The sequence below is a fragment of the Palaemon carinicauda genome, chromosome 29, assembly GCF_036898095.1.
Source record: "Palaemon carinicauda isolate YSFRI2023 chromosome 29, ASM3689809v2, whole genome shotgun sequence".
NCBI classification, from domain to species: Eukaryota; Metazoa; Arthropoda; class Malacostraca; order Decapoda; family Palaemonidae; genus Palaemon; species Palaemon carinicauda.
In genome coordinates this window covers 77,727,390-77,749,459 of record NC_090753.1, presented here as the reverse complement: position 1 = coordinate 77,749,459, position 22,070 = coordinate 77,727,390, and the positions used below count along the sequence as shown (strand labels likewise).

Below are 22,070 nucleotides of genomic sequence, written 5' to 3'. Positions count from 1 at the left end.
CCGAGTCGCCCCGTGCGCGTCGACTTCATGATTCTGGCGTATTCTAACCAGCAGGGGACGCATTTTCACACCTTCACGTCTTGCAGTAGAGATACCGGGAGGATTGAGATTCTCTCAATACCACCATCGGCTCTCTCATTCCAGGCAGGGGAATGTTCTCTCAGACTATCCGAGCAGAGCCTCGTAGAGAGAGTGTACCTGGGGGTCTTTGACCTTGGGTAACCAGCAAGTACTGGTCTGGGGGACCTGATCGCGACAGCTTGGAACCTCAAGCTTCCGCTATTCTTCCCCCCAGTCTCAGACCCCGAGACTCTGGCAAGATGCATTCCGGTGATGGTGGGACAACTTCGACGCCTGCGTCTTCCCTGGTCAATACTGTCGCGTCCCCCATACCCTGACGAGGTGGTATTGGGAACGTCCTAACCCAGAGTTCCTTCTGGAACTCCAGGTCAACTGCCTAGGACGGGTCACACTTCTTCCTTCACACACAAGCTTACGTAGGCCACATGGTTCCTTGCGGAGCAAGGAACTTGTGAGGTGCAGGGACTCCTTTTATCGAGTGCTACTCACTCGGATTCTGAGCCCCCGGGTAAAGCCAAAGCCAGTATGGCTGGGGACTTTCCACCCTACCTAAGGGGTAAGTCACCCTGTGTAAATAGCGTGGTTTGTATTTCGGTTACGGAACAAATGACAAATTCGAAGATAATTTGTATTTTTCCTAACCATACAAACCTTAGCTATTTACACATATTTGCCCGCCAGCCCTGTCCCCCAAGACAAGTCCTACCTCTAAGTGAAAGTGAGCATTCATCTGTGTGTGAGGGAGGGGAGGGGTAGCTAGCTACCACTCCCCCCCCCCCCCCCCCCCCGCTAACTAGCGCGGGGGTAATACACCCTCGTTAAATTCTAATAGCTCGCCATTTCAGCTGCGCTAAAAGGTAAACCCTGTGTAAATAGCTAAGGTTTGTATGGTTAGGAAAAATACAAATTATCTTCGAATTTGTCATTTTTATGTTAGCTATTTAGGCAAGAAATTCTTGTAAAGATATTTACATTGTGCATATTTTTCCTTTCCATGTCGATCGTATGGTTAGAGTCTCGGTGAGTTAGGTAACCGAGATCTCGTCTCACCTAGGTTTCTAACCTAGGCGTGTTATTATACGTTAGACACTCCTCGGTTACCCTTGTGTACGGTGATTTCAATTAGGCAGAGATAGATATCTCTTTTAATTGGATGAACTTTACCCCTCTCAAAAAGGGAGTTTAAGGGTAATCCCTCTTCCCTCTGAGTGTAGCCTCAGGCTACAACCTTAGCGGGTCGTCCTCGAATTTTTAATTCAGGGATGACTTTCCTACGGTTTTTTCTGGCCTTCCTCCGTAACCGCAGATGCAGGTTTTTGGGGTTTTGGCCGGAATCTCAGAGTTTTTAGTCTGTGGTCGGTAGCTACCTGGCAAGTTGAATAGAATTCTTTTGCTCATTTAGGCTACCGACATAGGAGGCTAGACCTCCCTAGGCCACTCCTGAAGGGTCTCTACGATATGACCCTTCTTCCTGTGACCTAGCAGACTAGTCCTGTGTTAGTGGACCCTAGGCTGAGGAATAGATTCTTCTTATGCTTAGGGGACACTGGCACTCCAACCCCGTTTCCTTTCCTTTCGAGGTGGTGGCGAGGGTGCTACCAACCTCTTATTTGTATTAATCTATCCCTAGGCTAAGGAATAGAATTCTTTAGCCGCCTGGGATAGTTCTAATGCAGGAACGGAGTTGTTAGGTGGGGCAGGACAGGCTAAGGCCGGCTCCTGCTGTACCTTTCACAGGACCCTCTTTCCCTCCCTTCTATCCCTTTATCTTGGTGATCCCAGCAACCTTACTGTTACCGGTAGGTTGCCGGGATCATCCAGACTCCCCCTCTTTCAGTTGATAGCTGCCGGCCGGCAGTAATGACAGCTGTGAGCTGCCGGCCATTTTTGTTGCCGGCCGGCAGTAAAGACTACTGCCGGCCGGTAGTAGAGATTGCTGCCGGCCGGCAATCATGGCTGCTGCCGGCCGGCAGTCATGGTGACTGCTGGCAGGCAACTAGGGCAGCTGCCGGCCGTCAGCTGCTGGCCATGTTGGCTGTAAGTGGGAAGTCCCTTCTGTTTATAAAGGTTCTTCAGTTCTCTCTTGAACTGCTAGCAACAGTGGCTACTGCCGGGGTGCTGCCTACCAGGCCGGCACAGAATGGTGCCGGCTCAACCGGCAGCTCGCCGACTGTACTAGTACTGCCGGCCGGCAATACTGGCCAGCAGTGCCGGCCGGCAAGGTTTAGACAGATCCTTGCCGGCATCAGTACTGTAGCTGGATGGAAGCTTGAATTTTATATTCTCCCCTTCCATATATACAGTATTAGGTAGCATGTTCTCCATGCTATCTCTTTTTCTTTTAGCTAGCAGGTTAGATACGCTAGCTAGCTATGCTGACGACATGCTGGCTGTACTACAGTATATGTTTATACAGGTAGTTAGTATTTTACAGTATAGGATATACTGTAAATAGAAAGCTTCTGTATATTTTATGCTAGTAGTGCTTTTCCAATATTTTTGAAAATCCTACCCAAATATTTGTGGAACCCAATCTCATATTGAAAGAATTTAATTCTTCAAAAGTCTGATTAGTAATCAGTCTTCAGATTACCCTGCAATATTAAAATTTTAAGGACTGGAGATTACACTCCTAACCCTTAAAGGGCAGAGCCCTTATCCTCGAGTCTCCATGATTAGGAAACTTTATGTTTTAATGTTGTAAGGGGGGTCACAGCAAATAAGTTGGGTGGGATATATACAAATATATGTTTTTCCTTTCCATACTATATATAATTATACAGTAGCCAGTATATTGCAATATAGTGCATACTGCAAATAGAAAACTACAGTATACAGTAACTATTTCTAGCATATCTTTGGTATCCTCATGTGAGCTTATGCTGCAGCCACTTTTACATTGAAGGAATAGCGTTTCTTCGTTAGGCTGACTGAGAAATCAGCCATCCGTACCTCACAGTATTTAGTATGAAAGGGACAGTGAAGTATTCACTTCCCTATCCCTAGGGGTTTTAAAAAAACCCTTTTTCAGTTGGAATTCCTTCGAAAAGGAAATTCCTATCACTTAATACTGAGGGGAGGTACCAGCATTTGCTTGCAAAGGATACACAAGTATGTGTCTCCTACTATCCCTTTATAGCTTGCTATCCTTAGCTATTCTGTTAAGATATGACTTTTGATTTATTGGTTATCAGTGAGATAATCAATCGTGTACTCATTTTGTTTTCCTTTCTTTACTGGAGGAACGCCAGATGTCATGTGTTGCAGTCTTCTGCAAAACTAAGAGTGTTTTTACGGACATAATGCATGCAGGTTTCATGCCCCCTGCAATATTATTTCCGGACACCTGCAGTATTGGAACCCGCAGGCCTGCAAAGTAAGTCGGGCCCTTTTGTCCGAAGGTTTCAAGAATCCCAAGTCGGTGGAGACTAGGGATGCAGCTCGTTTCAAACTACGCATCTGGGTGAGAGGCTTTCAGAAAATCTCTCCGGGACCTTACCTGCCTAATGACAAGATGCGTAGGTTACTATTTCCAACGGCGAGTAAGGAAATAGTGGTATCCCAGACACGAGGTACATTTCCCGATGGCCAGATAACCTTCGGGAAGGAGGGCAAAAAGCGCCCATGGGAAGAAGGGGAGAATGTCGGGTTAGAGTTGTCTCCGTCCCAACTGGCTCATGAGCCAACGACATCGATATCTCCGCCTTCTATCCCTCTTTTAGATAGAATGAACCAGTTATGGGCCCAAGTCAAGAATCTAGTAGAAAATTTGTGCAAACAGAGCACAAAGCAGGAAACGAAAAGCAAGGTAGAGCTTGGTAAAGCTCCACTTGTTGCTCCTAAAGGGTCGTACAAAAGACTCGTAGATCAAGACCTTCTGACATGCTCCACAACCAATCCCTGGAGGTTTGCGGAGCTAATGCCGATTTTAAGCGGCAAACTCTACATCTCAGAGAAGATGGGTGCTGTTCCTTTGGACAAAATCCAGTTCTGGCCAAGCTTTGACGCTTTCCCGAACTATTTCATTAGACTGAAGGATGAACCAACATCAGAAAAAGGAACGGAATCAAAGGAGGTTATGATTCTCGACAATGATAAAGCACAGGCTATCCTATCAAGCTGCATAGAAAAGGCGGGTTACTCGGTGTCGAAGGTATCCACTCCGGGTAACAAGCACTCTTCCTTCCTTGCTCCCGCTTCAATTTCATTCCCCTTTACGGAGAAGGCTTTCAGATATGTCACTAAGGCAATAGAGACAGGTAAACTGTGTCCTACACTCAAAGAGTGCGAGACTCTGTCACTAGCATTTCCCAGATAGGAGAAGAACTGGAAGGAGGCCCATTTCACCTTTACAGTAGGAAGACTTGAGGCGGATATCGCCAGTCGACAATTTAAGGAAAATCTTCCAAAATTATCTGAGTTTCTCTTACAGGGCGAACAAGAAACAAAGGAGACTTGCAGCCTCCTTATCTCTACAGAACTACATAGAGTTCTGTTCGGCTCATCAAGATACCCAAGACATGCTTAAGGTTTTAGCCAAAATTCATATGGCTACTTTGGTAAAAGACCTTTATGCCTTTATAAAGGCTAGAAGATCATGTAGGGAGTTTGTGTTAGCTAACGCAACAGCGAAACACGATACAAGAAAGCTAATATCTTCCAACATCTGGGGTAAAGACCTCTTTCCTGACGAGGTAGTCAAGGAAGCGATTAACAACGCCTCTACGGAGAAAGTAGGACCTCCAAAAGTGAAGCATCCTTTCAAAAAGCGAATCTTCTACGGTTGTGGGTCCCCAACCTAAAAGGAAGATGGAGAGGTCTGGACATCCATTTCGAGCAGTTCAACAACGATCCACAGTTGTACTGACCGAGACATCACAGACAGATGGTCGAAAAAAGATTCCTACTGATCAGTCGAAGCTTAGGAATGCTTCTAGTAGGAGGGAGATTCCTTTAGGATCGCTGGACCTTCGATCCTTGGGTCCATGGCCTAATCAAGATGGGACTAAGTTGACAGGTGGAGATATCTCTACCACCATTTCCTCTACTCCTCCAATTATCCAAAACCCTCCTGGAGGAGTTTACCTGAGAGCTCTAGAGCATACAGGGGGTAAGGAAACTTTAGTCCACCAAATTCCAGGGAAGGCCGTTGTGTGTTTACGAGAAGGACTCAAGAAAATTCATAGTCATTCAGGACTTATCGCCACTCATCAAGTCCAAATGAAACAACGAGTCCAGGAGGTTTATCCTCCTGAACATAAGGACCCCACTGCAGAAAAGGGTGCCTATAGTCTTACCAGACCTGAAAGTCGCCTATCGGCAGCTTCCAGTCAATCACCCTTTCCCCTCCTATCTAAGATTCAGGTTACACAAAGTAACGCACTTCCTAGGGGAGATACTCGTCAGACTAGACAGAGTCCTAGCTGCCTTCATGAAATTGGCAGACACAGTCATGCAATATTTAAGCCTAAGAAAGGTTCAGGCAACATTGTTCCTGGACAAGAGGCTGGGGTGGGCAGCACCCAAGCTGGCTGGTCTATGAACATCCGTAGAAATGATCCAGTTCCCGGAACATCGTGGATGAAAGATAAATTTCAGATTCCCAAAACAAGAACTGGGAGGAACTCTCTCCAGTTCGCAATAAAGGTAGGCCCTGTGCTAGGGGCACGGCGGCAAGATGCGCTGGGAACCTGGAAAAAACAAACATCAAACGCTCGAAGAGGCCTAAAAAGACCGATAGCGGTCCTTCCTTAATCGCTTCCCTAATAAAGGTCAAAGCCCTAAAATCTCAAGACCATGTTGGTCCAGTCCTGAGTAGGGAAACTCTCTCCAAGCAGATCAGATTATCTACAGTTGATCTGGGACTCCGAAGCGATAACGAGACGCTGCAATCGACGATGCTAGGAAACGTCTCATACAGTTTAAGTGTAGTTAGCCATCCCTTACCTAAAGGGATGGCACCTGTCAGCAGTTCACATACAACCAATCCACAATGTGATAGTGGATGCTCTACTCAGGCTCAGGCCGATAGAGTTAGAATGGTCCACAGACGCAGACCTATTCTCTCCCAGATGGGAACAAGTCCCTGAACTGCAATCCGACCTCTTCATTACGAGCGCTGTCATGGAACTGCCTTGATATGTAGCCCCATACAATTATCCTCTAATTTAGATGATAAACATCTTGTCTCTGAAATGGAAGGGATAGACTTAGGATTTCCAGTTCATCCCGTCCAATTACCTGCTCAGAGTCCTCAACATGCTGAGATCCTTCCAGTCGGGACATCTCCAGAAGGTTCAGAGATTAGTTGCCTTCAATTTATTATAGAGAACCCAAACCCTTCATTGCATGATTTTCTTGCCCTAGCGGTTAAGAAAAGTTTTGGGATCTCAAAAGGCAATATAGAATTCTTAGAGGAATACAAGTCTAAGTCAACTAGAAGACAAAATGAGTCATCATGGAAAAAGTGGGTTGCTTTCGTAAAAGCAAAAGGACCGAGAGAAATTTCAATGAACTTCTGCATGTCCTTCTTTATCCATCTTCATAACCAGGGTTTGGCGGCCAACATGATAACTACGTGTAAGTCAGCCTTGACTAGACCTCTTCTATATGCCTTTCAAGTAGACTTGGCGAACGAGATCTTTCATAAGATCCCGAAGGCATGTGCGAGGCTTAGGCCTGCTGCACCTCCAAAGCCCATCTCCTGGTCTTTGTACAAGGTCCTACATTATGCCTCATCCTTGAACAATGAAAATTGTTCGCTTAAGGATCTAACCCAAAAGGTTATTTTTCTGTTCACTATAGCCTCAGGGGCTAGAGTTAGTGAAATAGTGGCCCTCTCTAGGGATGAGGGCCACATTCACTTCTCAGAAACAGGAGAACTGAATCAATCTCTTCCCTGATCCATCCTTTCTCGCTAAGAATGAGCTACCCACCAAAAGGTGGGGTCCCTGGAGAATCTGCCCTCTGAAGGAAGATATCTCTCTATGTCCGGTAGAGTGTCTAAAGGTCTATCTTCGTAGAACTTCAGACTTCAGGGGAGGACAGCTCTTTAAAGGAGAAACCTCTGGATCAAATTTATCCCTAAAACAACTGAGGGCGAAGCTCACCTACTTTATTAGTAGAGCGGATCCCGACAGTACTCCCGCAGGTCATGATCCGAGAAAGATTGCTTCATCACTGAACTTCTTTCAGTATATGGACTTTGAGCGTCTTCGTTCATACACTGGATGGAAATCATCCAGTGTTTTTTACAAACACTATGCAAAACAGGTACATGATCTGAAACACTATGTAGTGGCGGCAGGTAGCGTATTGAAACCTGCCCCCTAATTACTGTTATAGACACTCAATGGTTTGGTCTTCAAATGTACTCGCACATATACTGGGTGAGAATCATCAACAGTGTTCTACAAACACTATGCTAATCAAGTCCATGATCTGAAGCAGTATGTGGTGACGTCGGGTAGAATACTTAACCCGCCGTCTAATTCTACGATGAACAGCTAATTGACTGGGACTGTCAATTAAAGGGAGAAGAGGTCATCCCTCTTAGGGTGTGACCTCCTTTGATCAAGTGTTACCATGGTGACACTAGCTCTGTTCAAAATCCCAGGTGTGGAATTATATAGATGGCACTAGTGCCGGTGTACGTAGTACACAGTGCCGATAAAAGTATCCAGTTCAGGTATTTTGAAGAGAATTTGTCTTTAATTCTCTTCACTCTGAGAGTGGCACTCATCATTTCTTGCTTCCCAAGAAAGAAAGATAATCTCTGTACAGGTTACATGTATAGTTCCGTTATCATGCTACATTCATTTTACTTACTAGTAAACGTCTATTAGAATGTAATTGCGTCCTAACTCGCCCGACAATTGCATGTTTAAAGTCCAGAGTATGTACTTTTATATATTTGTATGCTCACAAACAATGGAATTAAGAAACACTGTTAAGTATTTGGTAATTTTCACAAACTACGAGACGGTTTGTTCATCTGGTGTATTCTTATGTTTGTCCATACAATGTATGCTTATCTTTAGACCCCCCTTTCTACCGTCTAGAATGACTTCCCTGTAGGGGGCAGGAAGCACTAACATCGGAGATTATTAGTGATAATGACGGATAACGGTAACGTCATTTTTCTCGATTGATCCAAATGATCATAGAAAGGTTGTCCCAAGATTAAGGCACTGATGAAAATCCACAGATACATTAATGCTCTGGTATACTTCCATCAGGACGACCTGGCTTGAGCCCAAAAAACGGATTTTGAGCGAAGCGAAAAATCTATTTTTGGGTGATATCGCCATGTCGTCCTGATGGACCCACCCTTCTTTCTTAAAAGAACAGATCTTCACAGTTCCCTCCCTGACAGACTGTATCTGTAGCTCCACGCTCAATGCTACAAGGAATGTCCGCCATCCTGGGAATGGCGCTGGGGTGGTTGTCAATAGTAGTACGGGAACGGGGATAACCTTGTTACGGCCCCCTTCTATTCTTTTGCCATGTCCCCCCCCCCCCCCCCCCCCCCGTCGAAGCGTTAATGCTGTTTGGGGTAGAGATTGCTATGTGACGTGTCAAGAATGCGTCCTCTGATATACGCGATATCCTTGAGAAAATTTAAGGATATTCGCTCCAGGAGTTAGAATTCCGGGACCCGAAGGGTAATTCTCTGGGAATATCACTGTAGTATATAATATATCCTTTAGAAGCTACCTTAGGAACTTCCATCAGGACGACATGGCGATATCACCCAAAAATGGATTTTTCGCTTCGCTTAAAATCCGTTTATTTTACCTTATTTACCACTCCCGTCATAAGGGTGTCTAATATATGACCCTAAGTCTTACTACTAATTCACCCTCTTTAGGATTAACCCTGGAGAGGAGAAATTCTGACTTGAAAATAATGATGATGATGTAATATCATTATGGGCTTACCTAGAGGTTATTGCATACTGGCTGTATCTCCTGACAGTATAGATGCGGTAATGTCCCTGACTGGTAAATGCCATACTGGGGTTTGAGTCGCGCTCAAACTTGTTAGTCCCCTTTGGTCGCTGCAACCTCACCATCCTTGAGAGCTAATGATGGGGTGTTTGGGAGAGCCTATAGTTCTATCGGCTGAGTCATCAGCAGCCATTGCCTGGCCCTCCTTGGTCCTAGCTTGGGTGGAGAGGGGGCTTGGGCGCTGATCATATAAATATATGGTCAGTCTCTAGGGAATTGTCCTGCTTGATAGGGCAATGGCACTGTCCCTTGCCTCTGCCATTCATGGGCAGCTTTTAAACCCTCTAATGGGAATACTGTAGCTGATGTAAACATTATCATGTGATGAGGATGATAATGATTGATTAAACTAAATTTTGAAGCCATGGGTCTACGTAATGTCAGGTACAGTAGTAAAAATAAGTGAGAGTGGAAGAGCTTTTTAACTGTTTCCACGCTTCAAAACCGAAATTTACTGTCCGTAAAAATAATGGAGTTGCTATTTAAACCTATTCTGTACTGTACGTCTAGCCTGCAAGGCTAAACTGTTGCGCTGAGTCAATACATATGATGCCACATGCCACTAACAATCTGTTTCAGAGGAATAACTCTGATAACCTCAATCTTATGTACAAACATTTTTCTAGAGTCTGGCACCTGAAACCATCCTTTCAAAGGGAAAATGGAGGTAGATAAAAATCTAATTATTTCTCTCTGATTACATTCTTCTTATTTCTTCTTTATGGTTCTCATCTTTAGGCCAAACAGAACAAAGTGAATAGTATAGCAGGCATTAAAATGTGTCTCCCCTCCTTTGCTGCAGTTTTGGTTTTAAATTTAGTCTCGGTCTTTTACCTTTGGCTAAGTAATTGTATTAGTAAAAGTAATGTTTATAACTATGAAACTGAAAAAACTTAAATTTTCTTTATATTTATGTTGATATTTGAGCATTTAATGTATGTAGTGTTTTTACTGTTTTTCATTTGGCACTTATAATACACTCATGTTTGGTATTTTCAGAGGTCAAGCATTGCCTAACTTTGATACCAGCTTTAATAGAAGATGAAGCTGAAGATACACGTCGTTTAGCTTGTGATGCTGTCTTTTATATCAAAACTCATTATCCACATTTGATTGATTCTGATGTTCTACACAAACTGGCTGACAGTGAGTATTGACAATTGACTATTAAAAAGGTTTTATTTTTCCACTGTTCATGGAATGAGTAATGTTTAGTGTTCAATGTTGAATCACATAATAACAATAGAAGATTTAAACACTCGCCAAGTATCCTTCAAAAGAAAAGATTGAAATGTAATTATCATTCCCCTCTGTTTGGTAACTCTGTTTCATGTTTTGACCAATTTACTCTTCCATCATTGTCCCTACTTTAACCATATACTCTCACTTTAGTATCTTCTGTTTGGAAAAGGACAATAAAAATTTTGTGTGAACCCATTTAAGACCTTAAACCACTATTAGGACCTAAGTAATGGTCCTTATATGTTCAAAGTAGAATATTTCACCTTGCTCTTTTCTTGTGTATCCGTACGCTGAAGTTTATTAAGTACTGTAGATACTTTTACAATTTTTATTTTCATTCGAAATTTTACTTAAATTCTTCTTATTATTGACTGAATTTTTTTTTTTCATACAGTACATCTGTTTGTTGTTACAATTTGCAGTTCATATGTTATTAATTTTTTCTTTCTTTATCAAGTGTGTATGGAAATACTATACATATGTATACTTGTGCAGTATGGTATATTTTTGTATGGTATGATATGAAAAATTTACTTAACCCAACAATTATTTGAAATGTTACTTATGCAGAATAAAATAAGTTTTTGGAGCTAGAACCAGCAACATAACTGGGTAATGTACTGTGTTTTTTACTTTAAGATTGTTTCACTAATTATTAGAATTTGAATAATATGATGTAAATGAGTACAGTATTTAAGAAGCATACTTATGCAGCATATTCAAGTTGTAAAGCACTGTACATGCCTTTGATGTGATATGAATTTGTATATCTTGCTCTCCTTAATTGTGTATGTACACACAGTGTAATACACAAAATTTCACATTGGATGGGTTGAATGTTTAGTGGTAGATGTATTTCAAGTAGTCATTGATTTTATGCAGGATATGCAAATTGATAAAGTAGATCAATGAAATTTTTGAAAAAAAAAAAAACTGTTTTATTAGATGTAGGAATAATTATGAGAGGAAAGATTAGGTGTAGGAATAATTATGAGAGGAAAGAGGGGACAAAAGCGAGAGCACAGTAATATCACATTTATTAAAGCAAACATGTAACTCATAGGCTCACAGCAGCAATGCATTGCAGGATGAAGCAAAAGTTGGAAAAAAAGAGAAAAACATTATTCTTGTACAGTATATGGACCTAGATTATACAAGGTTGTGGGCTGAAAGTCTTCGTGAATGTTTGACCTTCCTCATTCCTACAATAAGTCAAGATTAACTTTATGGTGATGTATGTAGCAGGGAAGATTAAAGTTTCATTGTTTTTCCGTTTTGTTACTTCTTCCTGTATTGTGCTGCTGCTATGAAATTTTTGGCCTACTTTGATAAAGGACATTATTGTCCTACTTTTTCTCTTATATTAGTTTACACTAGAATGAACTATCTGTAATGTAATGTGATGGCCTTCAGACTATACTCCATTGTTAATTGCTGTTCTTATACTATGTTTTATTTTAACTGATGTGTCTATTTACAGTTCATAAATAGTGGGGACTATATAACAGACTTTAAATGTAAGTACTGTACTGTGAAAAGAAAAGATCAAAGATACTGGTAGTAAAATACACAATAGATAAGTTAGATATGTAATAAGAAATTCATAATGTGTTGACATCAGCTGTCTATGTATTGCATTTGTTTCCTGTAACCATGAATTTTCTTTTTCACCAGAATTGGTTGGAAGATTGGATGATGTTCAAGCCATTGTTCGTCAAAAAGCCGCCAGTGTTCTCGTCTTTTTATTTAAAAACTTACCTGAGAATTATGATGCTACTCTACAGTCAGCTCGACTTCAAGACTTGTATGGTAGAAGCATGATATTTTTAGATGATCCTGATATCAAACTGCAGGAAGCTGTATTGGGTGAGTAAATTGTGACAAAATAGGTGGCCATCAGAGAATTGCTTTGTAATGTAGATTTTTTAGCATTCAATAGTCGAGGTGAATCCTACTTATTCGTACATAATAAAAGGGGTGGTTGGATGGTATACTTTCTCACTTTAAGCAGCAGACTTTGGCCATAGTGTTAAATAGTTCTTAAGGCTCTCTTATTATGCTTCGATTGTCAATTAAGGTTCTACCAGGTTAGCTATACACAAGATATTATATAGCAATATTGTGTATGTCATGCAGTGCACTGTAGGTATTTCTATTTACCAAGGCAGTTAAACCAATTTTGGGAGGTACCCAAAATAAGAAAAGGAACAAAAGGGGACTTTTCTTCTTTTTGCTTTATACTCTATTTCCATTCCATTTTTCTTCTAACTTTGATAGCGAATTTCCTTCCTAGTCCAAATTCACAAATCAAATCTGCTGGTAGTGACACTGGAGAGCTGTAGTTCATTCTGGAAAAATAATCATACTAATACTTCTTTCTTTGTCAGGTGCCTTAAATGAAATGGGTAAAGTTTCACCAGGGCTGCTGATGAGATTGCTAGAGAAAGACTGTCACAAATATCGCAATAAACAACACTGTATGAAACTTATAGAAGATATGAAAGCTCTGACTTTACAGGAATAACATCTTCCCCATGGTAAGTTTCTGGTCTCCTGATACGCTGGTGTTGTTTGAAGTCATACTATTGAATTTTAGTTTTAATCTCGTTATTGTTTAATCATTTTAATTGCTTACCATTACCAATAATTCTTGCTTTTACTGTGGTTAATATACTAAATATATTAATAGGTAAACTAGAGTAAATATTCTGAAAATGTTGCTTTAAAGTTAGTGCAAATATAATAAATTAATTTTTAAAAATTTAAACATTTAGACTTTGTTGTCGTCGATGTTTAATACACTTTTCAAGAGCTTTAATGTTAACTTAGTAATTACCTTTATACTCATTATAATATAATTAGATATTACAGGGATAATTTAAACATATACTGCATATTAATTTATATTTAATTTCTATGATACATAATGTTATATGGATCAAAAGAACATAATCTTTGAAAACAATAAATAAAGGCATGTCTAATTAAAATAATGTAGACGATTTTACTTTATAAACAATATTTACAACCGGCAAAACTCATTTGTGAAATTTATTCATAATTGTAAAACAGTCATAATTATTACAATCATAATGTAGTCATGAAATTTCAGTGGAGCAGTTTTTATTTCATATAATAAGGCAGTTAGGATAAATTTTTGTTAGACTTAATTTGCATTATTAACATTAATTAATGTGCCTCAAAATCTTTCATTAACAGTAATCAATTTTTTCTTGAAATGGACTGATAAAAACCGTTTTTAAATTAATCATGTGTTTGCTTCATTAATTTTCTAATTGTTTATAAGGCACACAATTTTCATTTGGTTCCGATTCTGTTATAATAAACACTAATAATATGATATCCGAGACCTTATTAGAATTAAAAGTCTTACTGTTCACTTCATGATACTGTAGTTTTTCAATTACTTCATTAATTTCAGTAGAAAATCTGTTTAAATTAGTTCCTTTGGCGAGTTTTAAATCTTGACACTGTAAACGCAATGTTATTTAGTATAAAAAAGTGAAAATTGGACACTAGTGCAGGATTCTGTGAAAAAATAATTTCAAAGCAGTGAGAAATTATCAATTCTGGTTAAATGCTACATATGGGAAAATTGTGGATGAAGTTATGGCATTCAATTATAATCTAAGCACTTGCGTAATGTTTATCACGCGAGGTAAGAAATATACTCTGTAAATAGGATTTACATGTTCTGTACAATAATAAAAAAAAAAAGGGGGGAGGGGAAATAAATTTGTGCTTGACCTATGACATAGCAGTATAAAGGTTTTATCAGCATTATCTAAATGGCAGGCTCTTGGCAACTTCTTAAGATAAGCTGACAATAGTGCAACTATCACAGCCCTAACCCTTCAGAATCCATACTTGAGAAAATATTCTCAATATAATACTTGTACATTTCACTTAACTCTCTTTCAAACTTCTTAAATCATTACTTCGACAATAGATAGTAATGAATGAAAAGATACAATTCTGTCTAGGATTAATTCTCTTTCAGATGTAGCATATGCAGTCCACAATTAAAATGCATTTAATATCACTCTATTGCATTTCTAGAAATACTTTTCAGCATCTGACATCAATGCGTGAAGCAAATTTGGTAAATGCAATCCATATTTTATGTTACGCACATTTTATTTTACAAATTTGCAGGTAGAAGCATCAATATGATATACATTAATAAGAGAAATTACTGTTATTTTCTGTTATTTACAATTCTCATTATGCTCATTTCTTTAAATAAAAAACCATACTTTCTCTCTAAACTACATCATAATTAATGGGTAACACTATGAAATGATTTATAATGATATTACAGTATCTACATACAGTATAAATACTTTTTCACTCTACTGATATGTACATTTCATACATCTCGTGCCCAGTCATCTTTAAATTGCAGAAAAACATACAATATGGCATTTTCCTTCGTTTAATATGACTGGGTGTATACTTTGTTTCAAGATAGATCCTGTAACGGGTGTATTTTTTTTTCCAACATAAAATACATCAGCACTTTACCACACTGCTAGATGTTTGCCAAACACTAAAAACAGGTCACACAAATTTTATTAGTAATTAATTTTAATCACAGATTAAGTGAGATTAACAAGCATATATATCTATGCCTTTTGTTGCACTACCGGAGTCAATAACCTTCATGAGTAATCAAAGGTATTTTTTAAAATAGGCAGTGAAAACGCAAAATCGTTACTCATGACCGGCTAGTGTGATGTTCCAACCTTGTTAATAAGGTCATCACAGAGCTGTGTTAATTCCTGGTTCTCACGAGTCTTGCGGTCATTAGAATCCTGAAGTGACATTATCTTCATTTCTGCTTTTTTCAGGAGCGCTGCCATTTTCGTCATCTCCTGGTCATTTGCTCGTCTCATTGCTTCAAATTCTTCATTTGCTCTATAAAAATATAAAGGATATAAAAAATAAATATTGTTTGAATTTCATGCTACACATCTTCAGAAACTGGTTATTTAATGAATAGAGTGCCAAATGTTCACCAAATTATTTAGCCTGGCTTTCAAGTCCCAGGTCTTTTTTGGGGGAGGGGCATTGTCTATGAAACTCTAACACAAAAGCTGTAAAACATCTTTATAAAATTTAATGTCCTTTCCATTGGTATATAATATTACATATGAACCCGTGTAAAATGTTCATATATGGGAATAACATAAAAAAAAATAATTACTGGACAAGTCCAATGCTGCCTTACGGAGCAAAAAAATTAAGATGTAAAATACTTCCAATGGTGCTCAAAGAATCAATGTAATGCTTTAAATCATTTTGTAGAGAAAAAAAAAAAAGGACAGACTTGCCAGACCCTATTCATATAATTTTATATACAGTATTGAAGTAAAAAGAAAAAGAAATTAATCATTGTTACTAGATTCCATACAAAGTATTTAAAATTGAGACTTCAAATCCCAAGGGGTAAAACAAAGTTTTTACTATATACTTCTAAGCTAATAACTAGGAAGAACCACAGTACTTACAGCTGAATCTTCTCTTCAGCATGTTTTTGGAACTCGATGAATTTTTGTTCCTGCTTTTGTAGCTTGTTTTCATAATCTGTAACAGCACCTCTTAAAGTTTCCTCATTTCTTCGTAGAGTATCGACAACCTGTTTTGTTCTCTCATATTTCCTGTATTAAAGAAATACATTGCTAAATACAAGGTTATCAAAAGATTCATATACTCTATTCCTTATCTAAAATGCACATACTGTACCCCATTTTTTCTGCAATACAGTAACACCCTGAAAGAAAAGGAATTGGCTAATGGAGAGAAGGGGTTATAGTGTCTCAATTGTATCACCAGTGACTTTCCTCTGGTGGTTGAGAGGTAAAGCTTAGGTCAGAGGAGGACAAGGTCTACCTGTAGAGCTATCATGGGGAGGGGTCAAGTGTAATGACCTTTCCCTTGCCTCTTGCTTATTAGCAACTGATTAAGAAATGTCCAATTATGACTTTAGAAATAATTTTAATTACATGCTATCCAACTGTATTACATGAAAATGTCACAGACAGATAAGTTTAAAAAAAAATCTAACAAGACCTGACCTTAGGATCAGGTAATAAGTTTTCAAGTGTGGTCAGTCTGTGACATTGACATGGTTGGAGTGGAGAGAGGCGCAAATTAAATCCATCATGTCTGAATTACCAAAATCTTGAGTAACTGAACATAAAAGGCAGTGGAAAAAATTCTAAATGATGAGATTTGAGTTATATTGCCGAAATTGAGGACAAAAAATACCAAGTGTTTTTTAAATATTGGTAAAATTAGAATTATGACCCTGAAATTTATAGGATGAGGGAAGTGGAATACCTGTAGAGGGAAATTACTCATTTATGGATGATAGGCGGTGAATAATATGAATTTTGTACTACTACAGACAATTCAGTCTTTTCATTGGAAAACTCTGGAGGAATAATGCATTCTTGAGCTAGGTGCTGGGGCCTGTGCCAACAAAATATGAAAATGGACAATGTATATAATGAGATGCATATTTAGGACTGGTGATCAGAGCAGTATATAAAGTTCTTGTATGCTGCATTCATAGTTCACTCGACTTTGGTGAAGATTTTGAATGAAAACTCATGAAGGAATAATATTCTTGTTTTCCCAAATTAATAAAAATTACACTTTTAAAGGCAAAATTGGTCAAATCTGAAAGTCTTAAAAGTCAAAATTACAATTCAGGAGAATGCAAGTCTCCTTTCCAGCACCAATTAACCAGGGGCATTTGCCAACTGAAAGGGAATTTGGAATTAAAGGAGCACAAGAGGAAAATTTTACAAATGAATAACAAATGGATTTAGAGCTAAAAGAATTCTGTCAAATGTAAGTCCCGTGAAATGTATGACAAAATTAGTAACATGATTTTAAACTAAAATATTTCCATACTTACTGTGCTCTGAGTAGAATTAGTCATTAAACAGAAGTAGAACAAACTATTAAGTTGAGGCATTGACTTAGCGACCTATAAATGAAGAAATTTTTTCCACCCTCCTTTCTTCTCAAATCTCAAATTAGCCACCAAAACACTCCCTAGCTGCTGAGAAGAGTGCAACAGCAACAGTAGTGTTGGATGAAGGCCAAGTGCTTGATATATAGAGTCAAGGAACTGGGAACCCTTCTGTATCTCAGATTCTTATTGTATAAGACTAGAAATGGAATCCACTCATAGTCTTGACATCATTTATGGCATTAAACAAGTTCAGTTCAATTATATTAAATTACAGTGGAGCGCTTCCTCAGAAACAGTAGTCAACGAACTGGGAATGCATCTCATCCTGACCTGTTCGTTCACCTTCGTTTAGATTGTATTTACCCTGATTCAGAATCCAGTCATAAACTTTTTATCTTTCTAGGCTCCATAACTTGGCATGTCTAATAAAATGATATTTTAATTATAAAATAAATTTTTGAATATACTTACCCGGTGAATATATAATAGCTGCTACTCAGCGGCTCGACAGAAAACACACTCAAAAACTCGCGAGCGATCGCTATGAAGGTTGCGGGTGTGCCCACCAGCGCCACTATCGGCCAGATACCACTCTTGCATGTAAACAAACCCTTCAATTCTTCTCGTCCCGCTGCGTCTCTATTGGGGAGGAAGGGAGGGCCTTTAATTTATATATTCACCGGGTAAGTATATTCAAAAATTTATTTTATAATTAAAATATCATTTTTAAATACAGTATTTAACTTAGCCGGTGAATATATAATAGCTGATTCACACCCAAGGCGGTGGGTAGAGACTAGAGTTAATTAAGTTTACAGCGTATAAGCTAAGAGTTTTTGACAGTTATCAATATAACAAAACCAAAATATATAGGTACCTGGTAAGGAAGTTGACTTAGACGATTACTCTGCCTTATAAGTCTGTCTTCCTCACGAAGCCCAGCGATCCTCTTAGGATGCTGAAAGACTCCCAGGAGCTGAAGTATTAAGGGCTGCAACCCATACAACAGGACCTCATCAAACCCCTAATCTGGGCGCTCTCAAGAAATGACTTTGACCACCCGCCAAATCAACCAGGATGCGAAAGGCTTCTTAGCCTCCCGTACAACCCAAAAAACAATATTAAAAACATTTCAAGAGACAGATTAAAAAGGATATTGGAATTAGGGTAATGTAGTGGTAGAACCCTCACCCACTACTGCACTCGCTGCAACAAATGGACCCAGTGTGTAGCAGTCCTCGTAAAGAGTCTGGACATCTTTTAAGTAAAATGACGCGAACACTGACTTGCTTCTCCAAAAAGTCGCGTCCATAATACTTTGCAGAGATTTATTTTGCTTGAAGGCCACGGAGGTTGCTATATCTCTAACTTCGTGCGTCTTAACCTTAAGCAAACATCGGTCTTTCTCATTCAAGTGAGAATGAGCTTCTCGTATTAAAAAAATCTGATAAAATATGACAAAGCATTCTTTGACATAGGCAATGAAGGTTTCTTAACTGAGCACCATAATGCCTCAGATTTACCTCGTAATGACTTAGTACGAGCTAAATAGAACTTAAGAGCTCTAACAGGACATAATACTCTTTCCAGTTCGTTACCTACGATCTCTGATAAGCAAGGAATATCAAAAGATTTAGGCCAAGGACGAGAAGGCAGTTCATTTTTGGCCAGGAAACCAAGTTGAAGTGAACAAGTGGCTTTTTTCTGTAGAAAAGCCGATGTTCTTACTGAAGGCATGAAGCTCACTGACCCTTTTAGCCGAAGCCAAGCACACTAGGAAAAGTGTCTTGAGGGTGAGATCCTTCAGGGAGGCTGAATGTAATGGCTCAAACCTGTCTGACATGAGGAACCTTAGGACCACGTCTAAGTTCCATCCAGGAGTTGCCAAACGACGTTCCTTAGAGGTCTCGAAAGACTTAAGGAGATCTTGGAGATCTTTATTGTTGGAAAGATCTAAGCCTCTATGTCGAAGGACCGAAGCCAACATGCTCCTGTAACCCTTAATCGTGGGAGCTGAAAGGGAGCGAACCTTTCTAAGATGTAAAAGAAAATCTGCGATTTGGGCTACAGAGGTACTGGACGAGGACACAGATGCTGACTTGCACCAGTCTCGAAAGACTTCCCACTTCGACTGGTATACTCTAATGGTAGAAGCTCTCCTAGCTCTTGCAATCGCACTGGCTGCCTCCTTCGAAAAGCCTCGAGCTCTTGAGAGTCATTCGATAGTCTGAAGGAAGTCAGACGAAGAGCGGGGAGGCTTTGATGGACATTCTTTACGTGGGGCTGACGTAACAGATCTACCCTTAGAGGAGGACTTCTTGGAAAGTCTACCAGCCATTGAAGTACCTCGGTGAACCACTCTCTCGCGGGCCAGAGGGTAGCAACCAACGTCAACCTTGTCCCTTCGTGAGAGGCGAACTTCTGCAGTACCTTGTTGACTATCTTGAATGGTGGGAATGCATATAAGTCCAGAAAAGACCAATCCAGTAGAAACGCGTCTATGTAGATTGCTTCTGTATCTAGGACTGGAGAGCAATAGATTGGTAACCTTTTGGTCAACGAGGAGGCAAAGAGGTCTATGGTGGGTTGACCCCAAGTAGCCCAAAGACTCTTGCCCACGTCCTTGTGGAGGGTCCAATCCGTGGGTATCACCTGACCCCTCCGACTGAGACAGTCTGTCAAGACGTTCAAGTCCCCCTGGATGAATCTCGTCAACAGGGAGATGCCTCGAATTCTTGACCATAAGAGAAGGTCCCTTGCGATCTCGAGCAGCGTGAAGGAGTGTGTGCCTCCTTGCTTGGAGATGTACGCCAAAGCTGTGGTGTTGTCTGAGTTGAGCTCTACCACTTAGTTTCGAAGAAGCTTTCGAATATCATCAAGGCCAAGGGGACTGCTAATAGCTCCTTGCCGTTGATGTGCATGCTCTTCTGACTTGAGGTCCACAGACCCGAGCATTCCCGACCGTCCAGGGTCGCAACCCCAACCCAAATCCGACGCGTCAGAGAACAACGCGTGGTTTGGGTTCTTGACTGCTAGGGATAGTCCCTCTCTCAGACTGATATTGCTGTCCCACCATTTAGGGCATGCCTTCACTGGTTCGGAGACTGGGAATGATACCGTCTCTAACGTCTTGTCCTAGTTCTAGTGAGAGGCTAGATGGAACCGGAGAGGCAGAAGGTGTAGTCTCCCCAGTGAGACAAACTGCTCCAGGGATGAGAGAGTCCCTACGAGACTGTTCCAACTCCTGACTGAACAAACGTTATCTTTTCAGCATTAGTTGGACTTCGAGCAGGGCTTGTTCTAATCGGTGGCAGACGGAAAAGCCCGAAAAAAAAAAAACTGGACTGCGAATCTCCATCCCCAAATATAGAATAATCTGAGATGGGATCAGTAGGGACTTTTAGGTTGACCAAAAGTCCCAACTCCCTGGCCAGACTCAACGTCCAATGTAGATCCTGCAGACAGCGAAGACTGGACGATGCTCTGAGAAGCCAGTCGTCCAAGTACAGGGAGGCTCGGATCCCCGATAGATGGAGGGATTTTGCCACATTCCTCATGAGCCTTGTAAACACGAGAGGAGCAGGACTGAGGCCAAAGCACAGGGCTCGAAACTGGTACCCCACATTCCTGTAAATAAACCTCAGAAACGATTGGGAATCCGGGTGTATAGGAATGTGGAAGTATGCCTCCTGAAGGTCGAGAGAGACCATCCAGCCGCCTTCCATTAATGCTGTCAAGACAGCCTGGTAGACTTCATCGTGAAGTTTGTCTTGACAATGAACACATTGAGCGCACTTGCCTCTTACGTGCTCCTGCAGTGAACATGGCTGCCAGATCATTGGAGCCATCCCTGAGGAACTTGTTCCTGCAGAGAACGTGGCTGTCAGATCATTGGAGCCATCCCTGAAAGCCTTGTTTATGCATGACATAATTGTACAGCAAAACTTCAAACGCTCGAAAAAAGACTCCTAACAGGAGATGGTCTAGCTCTGAAGTCGACCATAAAATCTAGGAGCGTCTCATGGCCAGGCGCCAGGGAGAGTCTATGAGTGTCATATCAGACTCTCGCTCTATAAGCCAGCTTAAAAGTAGGGAAAGCAAAGGCTGTCTCCCCCAAACTCCTCCTGGTGATAAACCAGTCGCCTAGCAAACGTAAAGCTCTCTTAGAAGAGCTAGAGAGCACTAGCTTATAAAAACAACGGCTTCGAAGTAGCTAGGCCTAGTGTAAACTCTGACGTTTAGGCGAACGAGGAGCAGCAGTTACAAAAAGATCCGGACAAAGATCCTTAAAAATCAGTATGATTTATTTAAAGTCCATAGAGAGCTAAGCAGCTTTAGGCTCCTCTCCGTCTGACAGAGTCCTCAAGGGAATATCAGTAGGAGGGGGAACAGCAACTTCCTCATCTGAAGGAATCTTGTCCGACAATAGCCGAGTCTCAAGCAAGGGAGAGACCTGCCGTGGTGGCAATGCTTGACAAGCAGAGTCCACACGCACTGGTGCATTAGTAGCGGACCAGGACGCAACGTCATGTAACTGCTTAACAGTCTGTGAACTGTCAACAACAACAGGTGCGGGAGGACGCTGGGCGTCCACTCGAGACTGTTTTGACTGTCTAGTCTGAGCAGTCAAAACAACTCTCGACTGCGGTAGTTGACGCTCAGCGTCAAAACAAGTCAACTCCGCTGGTTGGCGAACGTCCTGAACGTCAACAGGAGCATTAGGAAGCAGCCTA

General features: G+C 40.5%; 2 protein-coding genes across 13 annotated transcripts in view; one reads left to right on the top strand and one right to left on the bottom strand.

Annotated features, from left to right (window-relative positions):
• Dnaaf5 (Dynein axonemal assembly factor 5) overlaps window positions 1–22,070 on the top strand; it is a 73,536-nt gene that overhangs the window by 45,427 nt on the left and 6,039 nt on the right. Inside the window, exons 8-11 of one of the 2 annotated variants that reach the window (XM_068352820.1) lie at window positions 10,089–10,235; window positions 12,006–12,197; window positions 12,719–12,868; window positions 15,203–15,300. In XM_068352820.1, coding sequence (XP_068208921.1) covers window positions 10,089–10,235; window positions 12,006–12,197; window positions 12,719–12,855 — 476 coding nt within the window. In that variant the 3' untranslated portion in view covers window positions 12,856–12,868; window positions 15,203–15,300. Of the gene's footprint in view, window positions 1–10,088; window positions 10,236–12,005; window positions 12,198–12,718; window positions 12,869–15,202; window positions 15,301–22,070 lie in introns of those variants that run through there. The other variant, XM_068352821.1, reaches the window with a different exon arrangement.
• LOC137622274 (transforming acidic coiled-coil-containing protein 3-like) overlaps window positions 13,221–22,070 on the bottom strand; it is a 295,374-nt gene continuing 286,524 nt past the window's right edge. For all 11 annotated transcript variants that reach the window (XM_068352809.1, XM_068352808.1, XM_068352816.1 and 8 more), the window contains 2 exons: window positions 15,863–16,012; window positions 13,221–15,269 (listed from right to left, as the gene is read on the bottom strand). In XM_068352809.1, coding sequence (XP_068208910.1) covers window positions 15,080–15,269; window positions 15,863–16,012 — 340 coding nt within the window. In that variant the 3' untranslated portion in view covers window positions 13,221–15,079. The remainder of the gene's footprint in view (window positions 15,270–15,862; window positions 16,013–22,070) is intronic.